Below are 15,369 nucleotides of genomic sequence, written 5' to 3' on the forward strand. Positions count from 1 at the left end.
AAAAAAAAAAAAAAAAAAAAAAAAAAAAAAAATTGTCAATGAAAAATAATTGAGTCACTATCTTAATCTTGATGTTTTTTCTGTTAAACAAGAGGGAATTCCAGAATGAGAATTCACTCCCATCTTGGAAAAAGAAATCTGCCAGATAGGTTATGCCTAATTGTTTAGGGTTTTAATTTACGATCCGAGAGAAAACAGACCAAGGTTCAACATACGTAGATCTAGTCTAAAAACAATTGCACTACGAGTCTTAAGTTCAAGAAACAAGAAAATTACTTGATGTTGTCTACCTATAATATCACAAAAGAGTTTGAAGAATGCTTACCCTTGGTAAGCAAAATCACAAAGAAGCGCAACGACAGGGACAAGGAGGACAGCTATGTAAAAATAGAGTGTGCTCATTAAGACATATATGACGAAATATACATTTTCCTGCAGCAAAAGAGAGAATAATAAAATGTGAGCATTATATGAAAAATGTAAAATTAAAACTAAAACTGAATAAAAGGGCAACAAGACTAACCTGCCTATCATGTGGTGTCATAATACCAGAATATAGCAAAATAAACATGAACCATGCTAAAATGCTTCCCCCAACCGTAATGTAATGCCACCTAGTAATTGAATTGCAGATCATAAGCAGCCGCAAATTCACAGTCACTACAATGCATGTGAAAGTCATCGTGCTGATATCCCATAGACCAAACACCTTGCCAGATGCCGATTGACTGCTGGAACTGGAAGCGGTTACAAAATAATAAAAGACTAAAGATTGGTAGACGGAAAAGATGGCCCAAGTTGTTACAACTCTCCACTTGAAAAACACATTTCTTATTCCCTCTCTGTAGAGCTCGGGGTACTTTTTAGATAAGGCCGCACTAACATCCTGAAAAAAAGAATACAAAAAATATAATATTAATTTGTAGGGAGAGTACAAGGATAGATTTCATCTCAACGAAACAAAAGAAATCCTCTACGAACTATAGTAATCTCTTCAATGGTAGAGCATTACATGCCATGAGCAAAGTAGTAAGAAAGAATGCATTACCTTGTCAAATAGTCCGACCATTATTACAGGTAGGGCCGTAAATATGACATTATACAATGACTGGAACCAATCATCATAGAATCTTTGACCAGAAAATCCAGTTTGAAAGGTGAACCAAAACTGAGTTAAAGTGAACGTAAGATTCTTGTAAAAGAAGTATGTGACAACCTGCCAGAGAATAAGTACGTACATAAACATTTAATTAAAATTCTTGTAAAATAAATGTCATAAACAGCAAGTGAATGAGAATACATGCGAGAAATAGTTCAAAAAACGCAAAAAGAAAAAGAAAAAGAAAAAAAGAGGGAACCTTGCAGATTCTAAGATATGACCATCGTCCATGTACAAGAAGTAAATCTGTGAGAAAGCGAAACTGGGCAATAGCAAAATCACTAGCCATCACAGCTTGCATTCCCTCCTGCCCACTTATTCCAATGCCCACATGAGCTGCTTGAATCATACTAACATCATTAGCACCATCACCAATACTAAGTGTTATTTTCTTTGCACCTTTCTTCACCAGACTTGTCACCTGCAAGAGATGACTAAACAGAGTCATTGAAAGTTTTCTTCCACTTAGGAAGAAAAGGAGAGAGAGATGGGGTTTCTCTAGCTAACTGTGGGTCTCTTGTTTATCTTTTAAATTTTATATGCATTTAATTTTATGTTTTCACAAATCCTACAGCATTGTGTGACCAGACATCAACGAGCATTGAAAAACTAGAAAAATAGGATACTTAAAATTGTAGATGATTACAATGATTTGACTTCAAATTGTTGGAGTATGAATTTTGACCATTGAGCCAACCCATAGTGATTAAAAGCTATTATATCATATCATATAAAAGCAAGGCTTTCAATTATTAGTTGAACTATAACAGTCAAATAGTAACAAGCAGAAGGCAACTCTCTGATAAAGTAACCCCTCTTTCTTGTTGCAAGCCTAAGAAACCTAAATAAAAGAAATATACTTCGGTAGGTAAGCAGGCATAGTAACATAAAAATAATAAAAGTTAAAATAGAGCATGCTATGGATCGAGTTAATTTCTAAAGGAAGTCAAACCTGCGCTTTCTGCAAAGGAGAAACCCGGCAGCAAACAACCGAACTACAATTCAAGCTCAAATTTAGTAACGTAACTCGCAGACTTGGATCTAATGCATACATCAAACATTTTCCATCTATAACAAGTGCTAATTTTGGTGGAGACGTAGATTGTAAACACTGCTGCGCTTCCTCAAGACATTTCTTCAATTCCTTTTTTACTTCTTCTCTAGTAAAACGTGCAAGCTCTACTTGGTCACCCTAACAAAAGATGCATGTATTAGTAGTAATATAGCTGATAACAACATTGATCACGTAAGCATATCACAAAGCTAAAATGCTGGCTGCTTACCCTGTTTTCAACTTCTCTGATTGCATCTGTTTCTGAACTGATAATAAATTGTTTCATTTCATTGTTTATTAAATTGCAAGCTGAAAAAGATAGGAACTAAATATATATCAAATAGTTAAGAACAATATAAGTATCGAATTATTTAACTTTTGAGTGTGTTTTATTACATTTACTAAAGATATATATCAAAAGTTAAGAGGGGAGGGGGACTAAGATGAATGGAGTTGTAGCTATTGCCAAAATGCCAACCTACCATAAGCTATATTTATAGCAGTTTCCATCTTGTCTCCCGTTAGCATCCAAATCTTGATACCGGCTCTAGAAAGTGTCTGTATACAGTTTGGTACTCCTTCTTGAAGCTTATCTTCGATAGCAGTACAGCCAATCAAAATAAGGTCTTTCTCTATAAGTTCTGCAACCTGCATTTTTTTTTTTTTTTTTCATAATTTCTACGTGAGAATGTCATCATCATGGCACAAAATTTGGCTCCATAAGTCGATGAAGAAGGAAGTTCTCCTTTAGCAGAAATTTAACAAGAATTAATTCAATAGTCTACAGACAAATATGAGATCTCAAATCAATTCCATCAACTTTTTAAATCAATGTTCTAACACTAAGGAAGATCGCGGTCTTGCAAACATGAATACTAAAGTTAGTAGTAAGAGCTTTCTTTTCCATTCAATTCATAAAAGTTATAAAGCGCTGTCAATCACCAGGATGGTAGAAATCAGACACATGCACAAATAAACTTTCATGTCATAATACAAAATGAGTAATGCTTACAATACTGACTGGGATAAAATATTAAATTATTCTGATTAGTATAGAAATTGCACTCCTCGATATAGTATTCAAGAATAGAGATAAAATTCTTTTGTAATTATGGTCTTTTGACGATTATTAACCATTAGAAGACCTTTCTTTTGTAGCTCTTTGAGTGGGGATGCTGTACCCAGCACCTAGGTTGTTCATTTATTCTTTCCTCTTTTGAACATACATCTCAAGAATAGAGGTGACACGATTTCCCACAAGGAACAAACAATGGACCAAGCACATGTCCTGACATGAATGGCTTCGACCAGGATTATTGCAAGCAACCTTTCCATGATGGCACCAGAAAAATGAAATAGAATCATAGTCCTACTTTACTACGGGAATAGAAACCAGCATAATTACTTAACCCACCTCATCCAATTTCTTTTCACGATCTCTTAATGAAGACTTAGCTTGAATGAATTTCTCATTCCAGGTTTCATACATGTCGGGATGCAAGTCTCTATAAGCAAGACATAGAGTTCTCAAACCGGACGATCCAAATTTCTCCAAGTGTTCCCTAGTTATATTCTTCAGATCATCATTTCCACCAGCCAATCTCTCATATATAACAGTATCAGCACCCTGGTCAGTGCAATGAACCACATATCAATAAATCTGATGACCAGAAAGCTAAATGACAAAATATTAAAAGATTACCTTGCAGTACAAGACAAGCCTACCATCAGAATAACGACACACCACAGACTGACGCTTCCTTACACTGTTATCAACAGAAAATACAATTGACAAATTAATAATGGTTGCATGTAAAATTGTATCGGTTTGAAGTATATTGATAGAGGACTGTATACCAACCTATTGAACTCAAGTACATTGAGAATTTCATAAGAAACATCTAGAATTTTACCCATCTTTTCAACATGAGATTCACGAACATATATTGTAGTAGGTGTACGCCTGAGAAAACAGAGTGGGCAGAAATTACTGCCTGATGTTACTTATGACAACTAAGCCAAGGGTACATTTTTAGGGACACAATCAACATGGAAAATCTTTACAAGTACAATCCTTTTCCAATGAATGTAATTGAAGAGGAAGGAAACCTTCCAACCCTTTGTCAAAGCCACATGGGAGTAGACAAAATATCAAATGCATGAGTTTCCACCACCGCATTATAAGACTAGCATAATGGACAGGAGACAGAGTTCACTGGAATCTGTTGTTATTTTAAATATTATCCGACTTCATGAAACATATTCGGACAAATGTGCAAACCTGTAAAAGAAGAAGCCAAAGTTTTTAGCAGCAGTTACCAACGCAGCCTCATCAGGTGATGCTGCTTGATATGTGATCTTTTCAGGGGATTCATCGCCCTCAGGGAGTACAGTATGGCAAATAGCAAGGCATCTGAAAAATTCCTAATAAATAAACAAAACATCACTATTAGTTACTTTTCATAAGCCATCACACTTGAAAACACGCTATGGCATGTATCAAGGCTTTAAATACAAACACCACTCTATGGTGTCTCAAATGTTAAGTTGAAGAAGCAAAGTTTAGAATTAAAAAAAAAAATGTGGTTATTGGTTGGACCATACTCATAACTAACCGTGTGCATTATTGTAATTAGATTAAAAATGGTTAACATACCTTACAGAGATCAGAGCTGGGTTCATTTCTCCATGCTCCTCTCATAAGCCTAGCATCATCAAAATTAAATCCCTTTTCCTGTACAGCATTGGCTGATTTGTGCTCCTGCAAAAAAGTACTCACTAAGTTGAACTGGTCCATCAGGGTTCAGATATCATCCTTCATCACTGCATACGTGGTATAGAACACAAACCTCTTCCACTTTCAAGCCATTCTGCTCAGCAATTCCTCTCTCTATTTCAGTGACACCAGTGCCATATATCTCTCCACCGATTGAACACTTAAAGAACTCCATTAGATTCCTGGTAAGAGTACCAGTTTTATCTGAAAAGATGTACTCTACCTGATCAAAAGCCACGATTTTAAAACGACCGAAGTACCATCTTTGAGAAAAAGGTTACAATTTCCATATAGCTTCTAAAATTGGTCGGAGTAAATATTTACCTGCCCCAGTTCTTCATTCAGATTGGAAGTTCTAGCCAATGCAGGGGTATTGCTATCAGCATGGAACATATTTAGATCCTTATTGATATATTGTGTCGATTGAATAAATTTTATCATCTGAAAATTGCATTGAGGGGAAAATTAGATCCTCAAGAGATGAATATGTGCATTACTAATGCTAATTGAATGATAGATATTATTACCCACCTCAATGGAAACATAAAGAGAAATAGGAATGATGGTTGAATACAGAGTAATAAGGGTAAACATGGTCAGAATGACAACCTGTTGAAGTCACTATTCAGTATCAACAGAACAAAATATAAGAGGAATAAGAATAGAGACAAAGATTAACCATAGCAAGTTACCAGGAATCGGTTGCTAGGGTTAAATTGATTTTCCCCTCCCTTATCAAGAGCTAAGTAGTAGTACTTTTTGTTTACAAACACGCCACTACAAGTTCCAAAGCACCAGAGAAATAGAATAAACCATTACCGTCAAAAACTATATACGAATTCGTAGATAACTTAACAACAAAATGGATCAAGTTTATCATACCTGCCAATTGCTCCAATCAAACACATGATAAAGAGAGTAGCAAAAAGCGTAAGAATAAGTTTGTCAAGTTTTTTCTCCAGTGTACTTCTTTTGGAGGGAACATTCATAGCATTCATCATAACCTGCATATTTATTAATTCCAAATAGATTTCATAAAATCAGCATAATCTATGTTTGACCAAGAAAAGGACAAAAACCAATAGTAAAAAGAGAAAGTAAAGAGATCAGGCAGAGTGAGGTGTTAAAAAGAAGTGCACGCAGAATGGGTTGAAAAGTAATGTTCCTTGTCAAAACCCAGTTTGACTAATCTTCAAGGAGGCTTCACAGAACCCATAACCAACTCCAAGAGACAATAAGTGCGAAATTATTAATTTTTCCACCTAATGGTGGAACACAGAAAATTAGAGGATATCTCCAAAAGATCCAATCTCTTACCACCAGAGCCACCCTCGGTGGAATTCAAACCAGATTAAACATTATAAACAAACTTTTAATATGTTGATCAAACTTTCTATTAAATTTTCATTCACAGGAAAAATGGCCAAGTACATTCGAGGGGGCAGATGAGAGGTTCCAAGCTCTCCTACAATCAATTTGACTGACTACTTTCCAAGCTGAGACATGGTACTCCCCTTGCTTCACAGTTAAGCTAATTTAGTTGGTACTCCTCAGCATGTTAGGAGTATTATACATATCCCAATGTAAATCCCATCTAAGTAATGACAAAGAAAAGGGGGAATCAGTGTCTGGTCTGAACCCATTGAAGAAGAAAATGAAATCAAACCCCTATGCTAAAGCCGTCTCTTACAAGGAGCTGACAACGACATTCTAAATCCCCATATGTTTCCTCAAGAGCTTTTATGTTTATGTCCTTCTAGACATCCCAGGATATAAAAATCATTGATTCAAATAATTTTTGCTGAACTGTGAAATTTTAAAACTCACAAAATAAACAAGGAAATCAAGATAACTTTTGGCACCTAAACCAAGATGACATTATTATAAAAATCCATTAATTGATACAGGATGGCAGACCTTTGTTTCATGGCCTGTAAAAATAACAGCCCCCACAATATATTCCGTGTTCCTGAGACTGCATCCCTGTTTACCATCATATTGAGAAAGCATAGAAGTTAATGAGGTATATAGTTAAACAAATACAGCAAACATTATCGCACATACCAAGCATAACTAATTAAATCAGGAAAAAAAAACATTAATGAAAACAAAAGTTGCCCTCACAAATGGAAAATATGTTTATCACAAAGGTTTCTTGGGAAAAGAAACCTATTTAATTGGACCAGAATCAATTTTTTTTAAGGGCGATAAAGGAACACAACTGTAAGAAGCCAAGTTGCAGAATTGAAAGGAAAAAAAAAACAATTCATACTCGCAACAAAAGTTGGTTTGGGCTGAGAGGTAATGTTTGCTTCTGAATAATAACATTGCCAGTGAAAGTGTAGAGTGAATTGTTTGGTTGCTCGCATTGTACTTCACCTGCATTTTGAAGAGGTAAAAAATAATTAATATAATTTATGAATATAAAATGAAAAATAAAGCTAAAGAAATGAAATCGTGCATGGAACCATAAAAGTAACCGAGGAAATATAATCATGACGTCAATAGTCACAAAACCCACAAGATTACAAAAGATCAATATAGAATGTGAACCTTTAAATTCAGATGCCTTCTCTGGAGTCAAGTAATCCCATGTCTTTTCCAGGGCCTTTCTAATTTTCAAATTTGTCTCCCCATCCAGGTTAGCAGTCTACGAACCAAAATAAATAAATAAAATTCAAACATTTTGAACTTTCTGGAAGCTGGATTCATCACCATTATTAGATCAGTGCTTATTTAAAATGAACAAAAGGGGGAAAACCTACGCTAATTAAAACTAAAAGGACTTAAATTGGCATTGAGATGAATAAAAGAAGAACCTCAATGTAGCAGACACCATCTGGATTTGTACTAGCAAGGAAAAGAAGATCTGCAGGAAAGAATCCATCTTGCCGAATCTGCATCCATGACATCATCTTAATGGAAGTAAAGTTACAGGTTCCCTCATAGGACTCAATCTATAGAAAGCGCAAATACTTTATCTCCCTTTCTCAACCACTGACCCGTAAGTTGTTTCCTTTGTAGAACCTCCTTTTACAGTGGACTTCTATTTTGTTTTTTATTTAGGATGAAAATCGAGTTTTCATTGAGATTGAGAAAAAAAAAAAAAGACAAATCCAGCTTTTATTCAAGCTTTCATCAAACAGAACGACTATCCAACAGATGGAGCCAAGTAGACCTAAACTAATTATAGAAAAAATAATTCAAAAGAATAAAGCCTAACGATTAATTATAAAAATTAGAAAATTAAAAAAAAAAAGATAACTTCGTAGAGAACTTTTATTCAAGCTTTCATCAAATTATAATTTTCTATTTTATAAGAATTTCATCAAGATCAGTAGAGTGAAAAAACAATATAGCCCCCCCACTCATACCCACCGTCCACCTTAATCTAATATCTCCTTCATTCACTGACAACCCAAAGCTCTTCATATCCCTATCTACCTCAAACCTCAAGGCCATACAACATTTGAAGGGTGAACAAGTGAAAGAGGGAGGTAACAGCATCAGAGAGAGATCATGATCAAAAATATTCTAAACTTTGGAAACGCAACATTTTAAAACCTAGTCATAATATAGTATTAAGTATTGATAAAAGATTAAATTTATCATAACCCATCAACTTAAGTTTTTGATAACTACTCGTTAGGTCTTATGCTTAATTTCCAAGGTCACAAGTGTGAAAGGGAATGTTCAGTATTGATGATATGAAATTAAACGTATCATAACAAATCAACTTAATTTTTGTGTTTGATTAAAAACAAAGGAATCACGTAAATATAAATTGAAGTATCATTGTCTAATCCGAATCATAGAAGAAAACAAACCCCTATCTAATGACAACCTTGTTCTTCAAATAATAGGTTTCTCTTCTTTTTTTTTTTTTTTTTTCTTTTTCAAACATTCAAAACTGAGATAGCGAACAGAAAAAATAAACGCTGATGTTAGCCATAAAATAAAACACTTACCCTAACAATGTCCCCAACCTGCAACTTTTTCCAAGGAACGCTCTCCCACTTTTGATCTTGCAGCACATCTACAAGATTATTATTAATTGCCATATCATTCTGGAATCGTTTCTGCATGGCAAGATTAAAATGTTATGATATAAACAAATAAGTTATGCATTCGAAGGACCTTATATATATATATATATATATTTATTTATTTATTATTTTTTTTTTATTATTATTTTTTTTTTTCTATATAAAAATTGTCTGATAAAAAATTTCAACGTCAGAATCAAAAAAATTGCAAGGCTACTATACAGAAAGGCACTCACCCAGTCCTCAAATGCTTCTTTAATGAGAGAAACAAGTAGAACCAGACTTAAAGGGACAACATTTGTGATTGGATGCACGGGACTGCATAATGAGTAATAATTAAAAGGCAATCAGTAAACACTAAACCGGTATTCAATGGCTTGGACCCCGATTTAACACCATAAGTCTCAAATCAAATACATCAATAGATTAAGCAAGAATACAACATAAAAATTTAAAGCAACATTTCAATTTTTTTTCACAATTAACAAGCCCTGAATTATTTTAAAATGTGCAAAAAAACAAGGCTTGAAAAGGGTAGAAAACAAGCACAAAGGCTAGATCGAGAATTTCTTCTTCTTCTTTTTCCTTGTATAAGTAACATACTCCATTGAAAAATAAATAAAATGAACAAGGCTTGAAGCCTACAAAAACCGGAGGAGTTACGAAATAATAATAATAAATAAACTTCCCTAATATGCACAATCTAAAGAGTTCAAGTTACAAAAAGGACCATTGAGACATCTTCAAGAGGAAGTAACAATAACAGTGAGCTCAAAGAAAGTTACAATTTCTTTCCCCAAATTGGAAAGTTGTCATATTCCGCACAAGCCACAATTACCATAAAGTGGATCTACAAGTGTTTAGCAACAAGATCTTTGCTTTCATCTTTAAATGATGACTGCAAGCATTGGGTAAAGAAGTATTTTATTGTTCTAAGGAAAAACCATCACATACCTTTCAACAAGCAGCTAATAATACCTTTTTTCCTCTAAACCCAATTGGCAAATTTGTTAGATTGTTCTACAAAACTGAATTCCATTTGAATATCTGTGGGTTTTTTTTACGGATTTTACAATATGCTCTCCAATGTACTAAATCATCTGATCAATATCTCATGAATCCCGATGGTGTACCATTCAGAAATTAACAGTTCTAAACTACAATAACCTTATTTCATGTTAACTCCACAAAAATATTAACAACAGTAAGAATAAGCCAAAACAACCAACATGGCATCTTCTAGATGTGAAACAATTATTACGAAACAATGTAAAACGCAGTTGGGGAATGCTACCAAATGCAAACACGCCTTTCCATCTATTGACTAACCTGATGGGTGTGGTGGATAAGATTGAGATTGTAAGAAAGTATAGGTTAGCCACACGCCTGAACTGTCAGTTAAAAAAAAATACAGAACTCTAATCAGACATGTACTGTTTCAAAAAAAGTGATGTAGTGGCAGGGTTAAATCAATACAAGCAAAAACAAAAAATAACAACAATAACAATGAAAGAAACAGTTAAACATTTTTTAATAATGCCAATTGGAGTGGTTTTTGGTAAATTCCTTTGGTCTGGGTTTGGAGGGTGTGATCATATATCCTTCCTTTTCTTGTGTTCTTTTAGGGAAACCAATTTTTTACTTTCTGGATCAAAAAAATTTAGAATAGTGGCAGATACAACGTTAACATTTATACAACAGTAATAACAATATCTCAACAGTGAAAAAAGAAAATAAATTGTACAGTGAAGTTTGTATCAAACCAAATCATTTCATCACACAAAAAAATACCCTGGACTAACGTCATATAGGCCTATCTTTTTAACATATTCCAATTCCTCAAGATAATTACAAGATAAATCCAGTAAACAGCACGTTGTCGCCATTCAATTGCAAAACCTGAAGTTCCTAATAACAACAAATTATAAAATTACCGTTTACAATACACTTTATTCTTGGACCAACGGTATGAAAAATAATTGCAACTCCAATTTGTAACAGTAAGAGACTTATTCGTTTTATAAAATCATCTACTGGACAGCAATTAAAAGAAAAGGCTTGTTGAAGTCGCAAAATGAACAAACAGTGTAGAGACTCGGGACGCGTAAAATTTATTACCTGTTCAAACAACCCTTTCGGAAAGAACGTGAAGAAGTTGTACTTTGTGGTCGAAACTGAATTCCCCTGTAAACAATATCAAATGGACAGCCATTTAAATTCAAGGAAAAAGATAAAAACTAAAAAATCTTGGCTGAAGATAAATTGAGAAACAATATATTCGCTCACAACTCACGTTACTCCTTTCTTAAAAACATTCAAGAACCAAAGCCAAGTTACGGGAGTTGTAACAAAACAAATCAAAGTCCGCATTACATCTACATCACAACAAGGACACGATGCCAAGAAATAAATCAACGCAATACTTAGAAAACAAATCAAAGTCCGCATTACATCTACATCACAACAAGGACACGATGCCAAGAAATAAATCAACGCAATACTTAGAAACCATCAAACCTTGAATTTGATAAGGAGATTAGCGTCGCGATCATTACAGAAGATGGTGCGATATCCAGGCGCCTGTGGCTGGACTCGGCCGAGTCGAACCGTGTTAGAAGAGGAGGTCCTCTCAGGCATGGAAGAATTGCCACGGCCCAATCTCGAACTAGACGATCCAACCCTATCCCATCCACTCATTTCCTCGCTCCAATTGCACCAAGCTCTCCCGATCCCAGCGAAACCGAATCGTTTCTAGGAAAAATAATCAACTACAACTACGACAACAACAACGATAAGAAGAAGAGCAAGGTTCCCCCTCGGCGGAATCAAAACCGCGTTCCTTAAAACTCCGGTGGTTCAATCGACGGTGAAAAACGCAGAGAAAAAGCGCGCCCTTGAAAATGGAATTTTCGCATTCTTGGTACGCGTAATTTTGTAATATTAGCCCTGTATTTTTCAACTTTCACTTGCCTAGTCAGGGCCGCCACGTCAGAACCATCGTGTAGGGTACCAAACTCGGAAAGCGCGTGGGGGTGTACACGGGAGTTGGCGGCTTTTCAACGGTTTTTCCATTAGAAGAATCTGCAAACCAAGGGAGGTTACGATTAATTAACGGTCTTCGCGACGGCGCGCGTGAGGCTGAATCCTTCTCCTTCGCTTGTATGCAAAGAAGTTTCTGTATTACAGATAAACGGGAGCAGTTGGCGGTCTTAACTTTTAACTAACTCGTGATTAAGCACGTTACTTGCGTTGACGTGGTAAGCGCCAGCCGTCTATTTAATAACCAACTAATTTTCTGCCTTTTTTTTTCCCCCAATTACAATATTTTCTAATTACCACCCATTGCCACCCACGTTAGGAATATTATTCCAATATCATCGTCTCCTATATAATATATTTTATTTTTTTCCGTAATTTTTTTAAATTTATAAATATAGCAAACCAATTAAATATGATTTTAGATTCGAGTGAAGAGATAGATGTATATAAATTAAATATATATTTTTTTTAAAATAGAGAAATTATTCTCTTTCGTAAATATATAGATATAAATTTTCAAATATTTTTTTTTTTTTTAGTTTTATAGGGACACTTTTTATTTTTTAATATAATTTTTTATTAAAAAATATAAACTTACTTAATATTTATATAATTTGAACAATTATATCATATGTCAATTCGATATTCACTTAACGTATTCAACTTTATTAAAAAAAAGAAAGCAATAGGTACAGATGAGTTCAATCCAGAGAAGGATTCATATATTCTTACGAGGTTTGTATTCGTTAATCGTCCCATTTAGTCTATTTCACTTAAATCTCCCCATTTATTTGGTGCGAAAGTTCATAGGGGAAAGATATGTCCAGATTGTTTGGTACGAAAATCGATACATCATAATCCCTTTTCTGTAAATCCACGACGCTTATCCATATACGTTGGGCAGAAGCTGTTGCTAATCAAAGTAGAATTAAGCAAATGCACAGACCTGATGTTTGGGAAACAGGGCAAGGGAAAGGGTAGAACGATTATTTTGTTTTGAAGGTAAGTGAGTGGAGGAATTTGAAAACATCATGCCAGGGGATGGGGATGCTCTAAGCTAATCTATTCCATCAGATATCTATTTATGCAGTTCATGGTATGTCCTGGAGAATCATGAACTTAAACAGAAGCAATGTCATTTAGTTTATGAATCCCAGAGCAAGAGCTTTGTTATTTGTGTGTTTAAACCCAGAAATGCACTTCTGAGATGAATTGCTCATTGGAAATTAAGGGCAGATTGCTTCCTGTTTTATCTGAAAGAGATGAGCTCTCAGTGGAAATCTGATAATTTGAACAATTTTCACAAGTTAAAGAACTACATTGTTAGGATAATGAATTTCTTCATGTATTCATATGGCATTATTTACTCTAGGCTTAATCCTAACATGTCTTTGTGTATAGACTCTGGTTAATATGTTTGATACTTATGGACATGTTTCCTTTATGGAACTATATTCATATCTGCCATGGATGAAAGGCTTCTAAAATCTCTATTTTATAATATTGACACAAAACATTGATGTTTCCTCCAACCAAAACGTGAAGTCTGGAGATTATGTGATGGAAAGTTCAAGAACCTTATTGTTTTGTTTTTCTAAAAGTATTCGATGGATGAATTTATCATCCAAAGAGGTCAAACACATTCTTAATACCGAACCAACCAAATAATAAACTCACAGTTGTTTAGGTTGGTGTGATTGTTGCTTCACAGTTTATGTTAAACAGGTGAAAGATTTTCCAAAACTAAGATTCAAAGAGGAAAGAATGAGTTGAATAAGCTTTTGATGTTAATAGCTGCATTTTAATCCTTAAATGGCCAGGGAGTTTGATCTTACAACCAATCAATACTAACAAGAAAAGTAACTCAATCTTTCCAGTGTAGGATCCTTAACATATCCCTCAAGATGGTCTCTCTGTGTTCATCATTCATTCGTCAGATCCCAATTTTTGGACAGAATACTTTTTGGTGTATCATGGGTTCTAACTTGAAACCATTTAGCCATAAAAGTAGTAATCTTTGTTGTGTCCATTCTCTTTTCTATGGTTATATCCAATCATTGGCTTAGTTAGGCACTCTAAACCGTACCTCCTGAACAGAATTTTGTTTGGTAGCTTTTGTATATTCTGGATCTCGTTGTCATTGTCAAGAAGTAGCCCGCTAGAAGCCAATTTCGCACGACTGGCAAGTTGGGGTCCATGTTGTGAACAACCACAAGAGCCCATCCCCTTCAATTCTTTGGGCTGGCCGTCGACAACTCATCAAGAACAGGTCGGCCTTGGATATAGAGGTGAAAAGATGAACATTTTTTTTCTTTTTCTTTTTTGTCTGAGGTGGGCAACTTTTGTATATTCTAAGCAGTTGATTTAGACGTCAGGAGATGGGGACAAAGTTGATTTAGAGGTGGAGCGGTGGTTCAGCCGCCTGGCTGTCATCCAACGAACAAGGTAAAAGCAAGTGAGTCTATGAGGATGGTTGCAGCAGACACGGATTCCTTTCTTGGCTCTCAGGTATACATTTCTTTCCTTAGAGAACGTTACTAAATTATTATATCAGGACGTTGACACAGAAACTAACACCATTGAAACTACTGTTCCTATTTCTATATGGGTTGTTGTTGTACTTGTGCCAACCCTTGGTCACCTTGAGGCTTCTCCTGGACCCAACTTACAACAAGTTGCATAAAATTATTGAAGAACATATAAATCTTATGCCTTCTACTTTTTTGTATTCAACTCTATCTATGCTATAATTTGTCCACGAGATTTTAAAATGTGTCTACTAGTAAGAGGGTTACACACCCTTATAAGGAATACTTTGTTCTCCTCTTAACCGATGTCTAGCTCGAATTTCATTTGTAAAAGTCAAGCCTACTGCTGACAAATATTATTTTCTTTGGGTTGATTGGTATTAGAGTCAGTCACTGGATTGTGCGAGACATTAATTGAAATAGGGCTAGAACCTCTACATAGTAGACGCGTTTTAAAAATCTTGACAAGTTAATTAAGTGCCACAATTTTGTTTCTCCGTTTGGACTTATACAAAGATGATCAACAATCCATTCACCAACCATTGGTAAATTGTTTAGAAACACTTTAACTTGTTCGCATCATCAAAATTGGATGTTGACTTTAGGACATTTGGGTTCATCAAATAATCAACACCCTTAATTTTTTTTTAATTTTTTGATTGGCCTTTTCTGATCTTAAAGAGACAAAAGGGAAACAAAAGGAAGTAAATCATTTTAAGGCATTGTTTTTATTAGGAGAGTAGGCCCATCTTTGCTCAAGTGGCAAA

The 15,369-nt window shown here is 34.8% G+C and overlaps 1 protein-coding gene across 1 annotated transcript in view; it reads right to left on the reverse strand.

Moving 5' to 3' along the window:
* The window catches only part of LOC111477925 (phospholipid-transporting ATPase 3-like), a 13,113-nt gene extending 1,157 nt beyond the window's left edge, over nt 1-11,956 (reverse strand). The window contains exons 1-26 of the mRNA XM_023121929.1: nt 11,553-11,956; nt 11,154-11,219; nt 10,365-10,426; nt 9,272-9,353; nt 8,958-9,068; nt 7,809-7,886; nt 7,543-7,639; nt 7,262-7,368; nt 6,907-6,972; nt 5,872-5,993; nt 5,682-5,766; nt 5,521-5,598; nt 5,314-5,430; nt 5,063-5,212; nt 4,870-4,974; nt 4,495-4,637; nt 4,075-4,176; nt 3,916-3,979; nt 3,628-3,840; nt 2,696-2,861; nt 2,443-2,522; nt 2,112-2,351; nt 1,359-1,580; nt 1,049-1,216; nt 524-886; nt 326-432 (exon numbers count right to left, since the gene is read on the reverse strand). Coding sequence (XP_022977697.1) covers nt 326-432; nt 524-886; nt 1,049-1,216; nt 1,359-1,580; nt 2,112-2,351; nt 2,443-2,522; nt 2,696-2,861; nt 3,628-3,840; nt 3,916-3,979; nt 4,075-4,176; nt 4,495-4,637; nt 4,870-4,974; nt 5,063-5,212; nt 5,314-5,430; nt 5,521-5,598; nt 5,682-5,766; nt 5,872-5,993; nt 6,907-6,972; nt 7,262-7,368; nt 7,543-7,639; nt 7,809-7,886; nt 8,958-9,068; nt 9,272-9,353; nt 10,365-10,426; nt 11,154-11,219; nt 11,553-11,732 — 3,374 coding nt within the window. The 5' untranslated portion in view covers nt 11,733-11,956. The remainder of the gene's footprint in view (nt 1-325; nt 433-523; nt 887-1,048; nt 1,217-1,358; nt 1,581-2,111; nt 2,352-2,442; nt 2,523-2,695; nt 2,862-3,627; nt 3,841-3,915; nt 3,980-4,074; nt 4,177-4,494; nt 4,638-4,869; nt 4,975-5,062; nt 5,213-5,313; nt 5,431-5,520; nt 5,599-5,681; nt 5,767-5,871; nt 5,994-6,906; nt 6,973-7,261; nt 7,369-7,542; nt 7,640-7,808; nt 7,887-8,957; nt 9,069-9,271; nt 9,354-10,364; nt 10,427-11,153; nt 11,220-11,552) is intronic.
* Between the last annotated feature and the right edge of the window lie 3,413 nt (nt 11,957-15,369).

Source organism: Cucurbita maxima, unplaced genomic scaffold, assembly GCF_002738345.1.
Source record: "Cucurbita maxima cultivar Rimu unplaced genomic scaffold, Cmax_1.0 Cma_Scf00001, whole genome shotgun sequence".
Taxonomy (NCBI): Eukaryota; Viridiplantae; Streptophyta; class Magnoliopsida; order Cucurbitales; family Cucurbitaceae; genus Cucurbita; species Cucurbita maxima.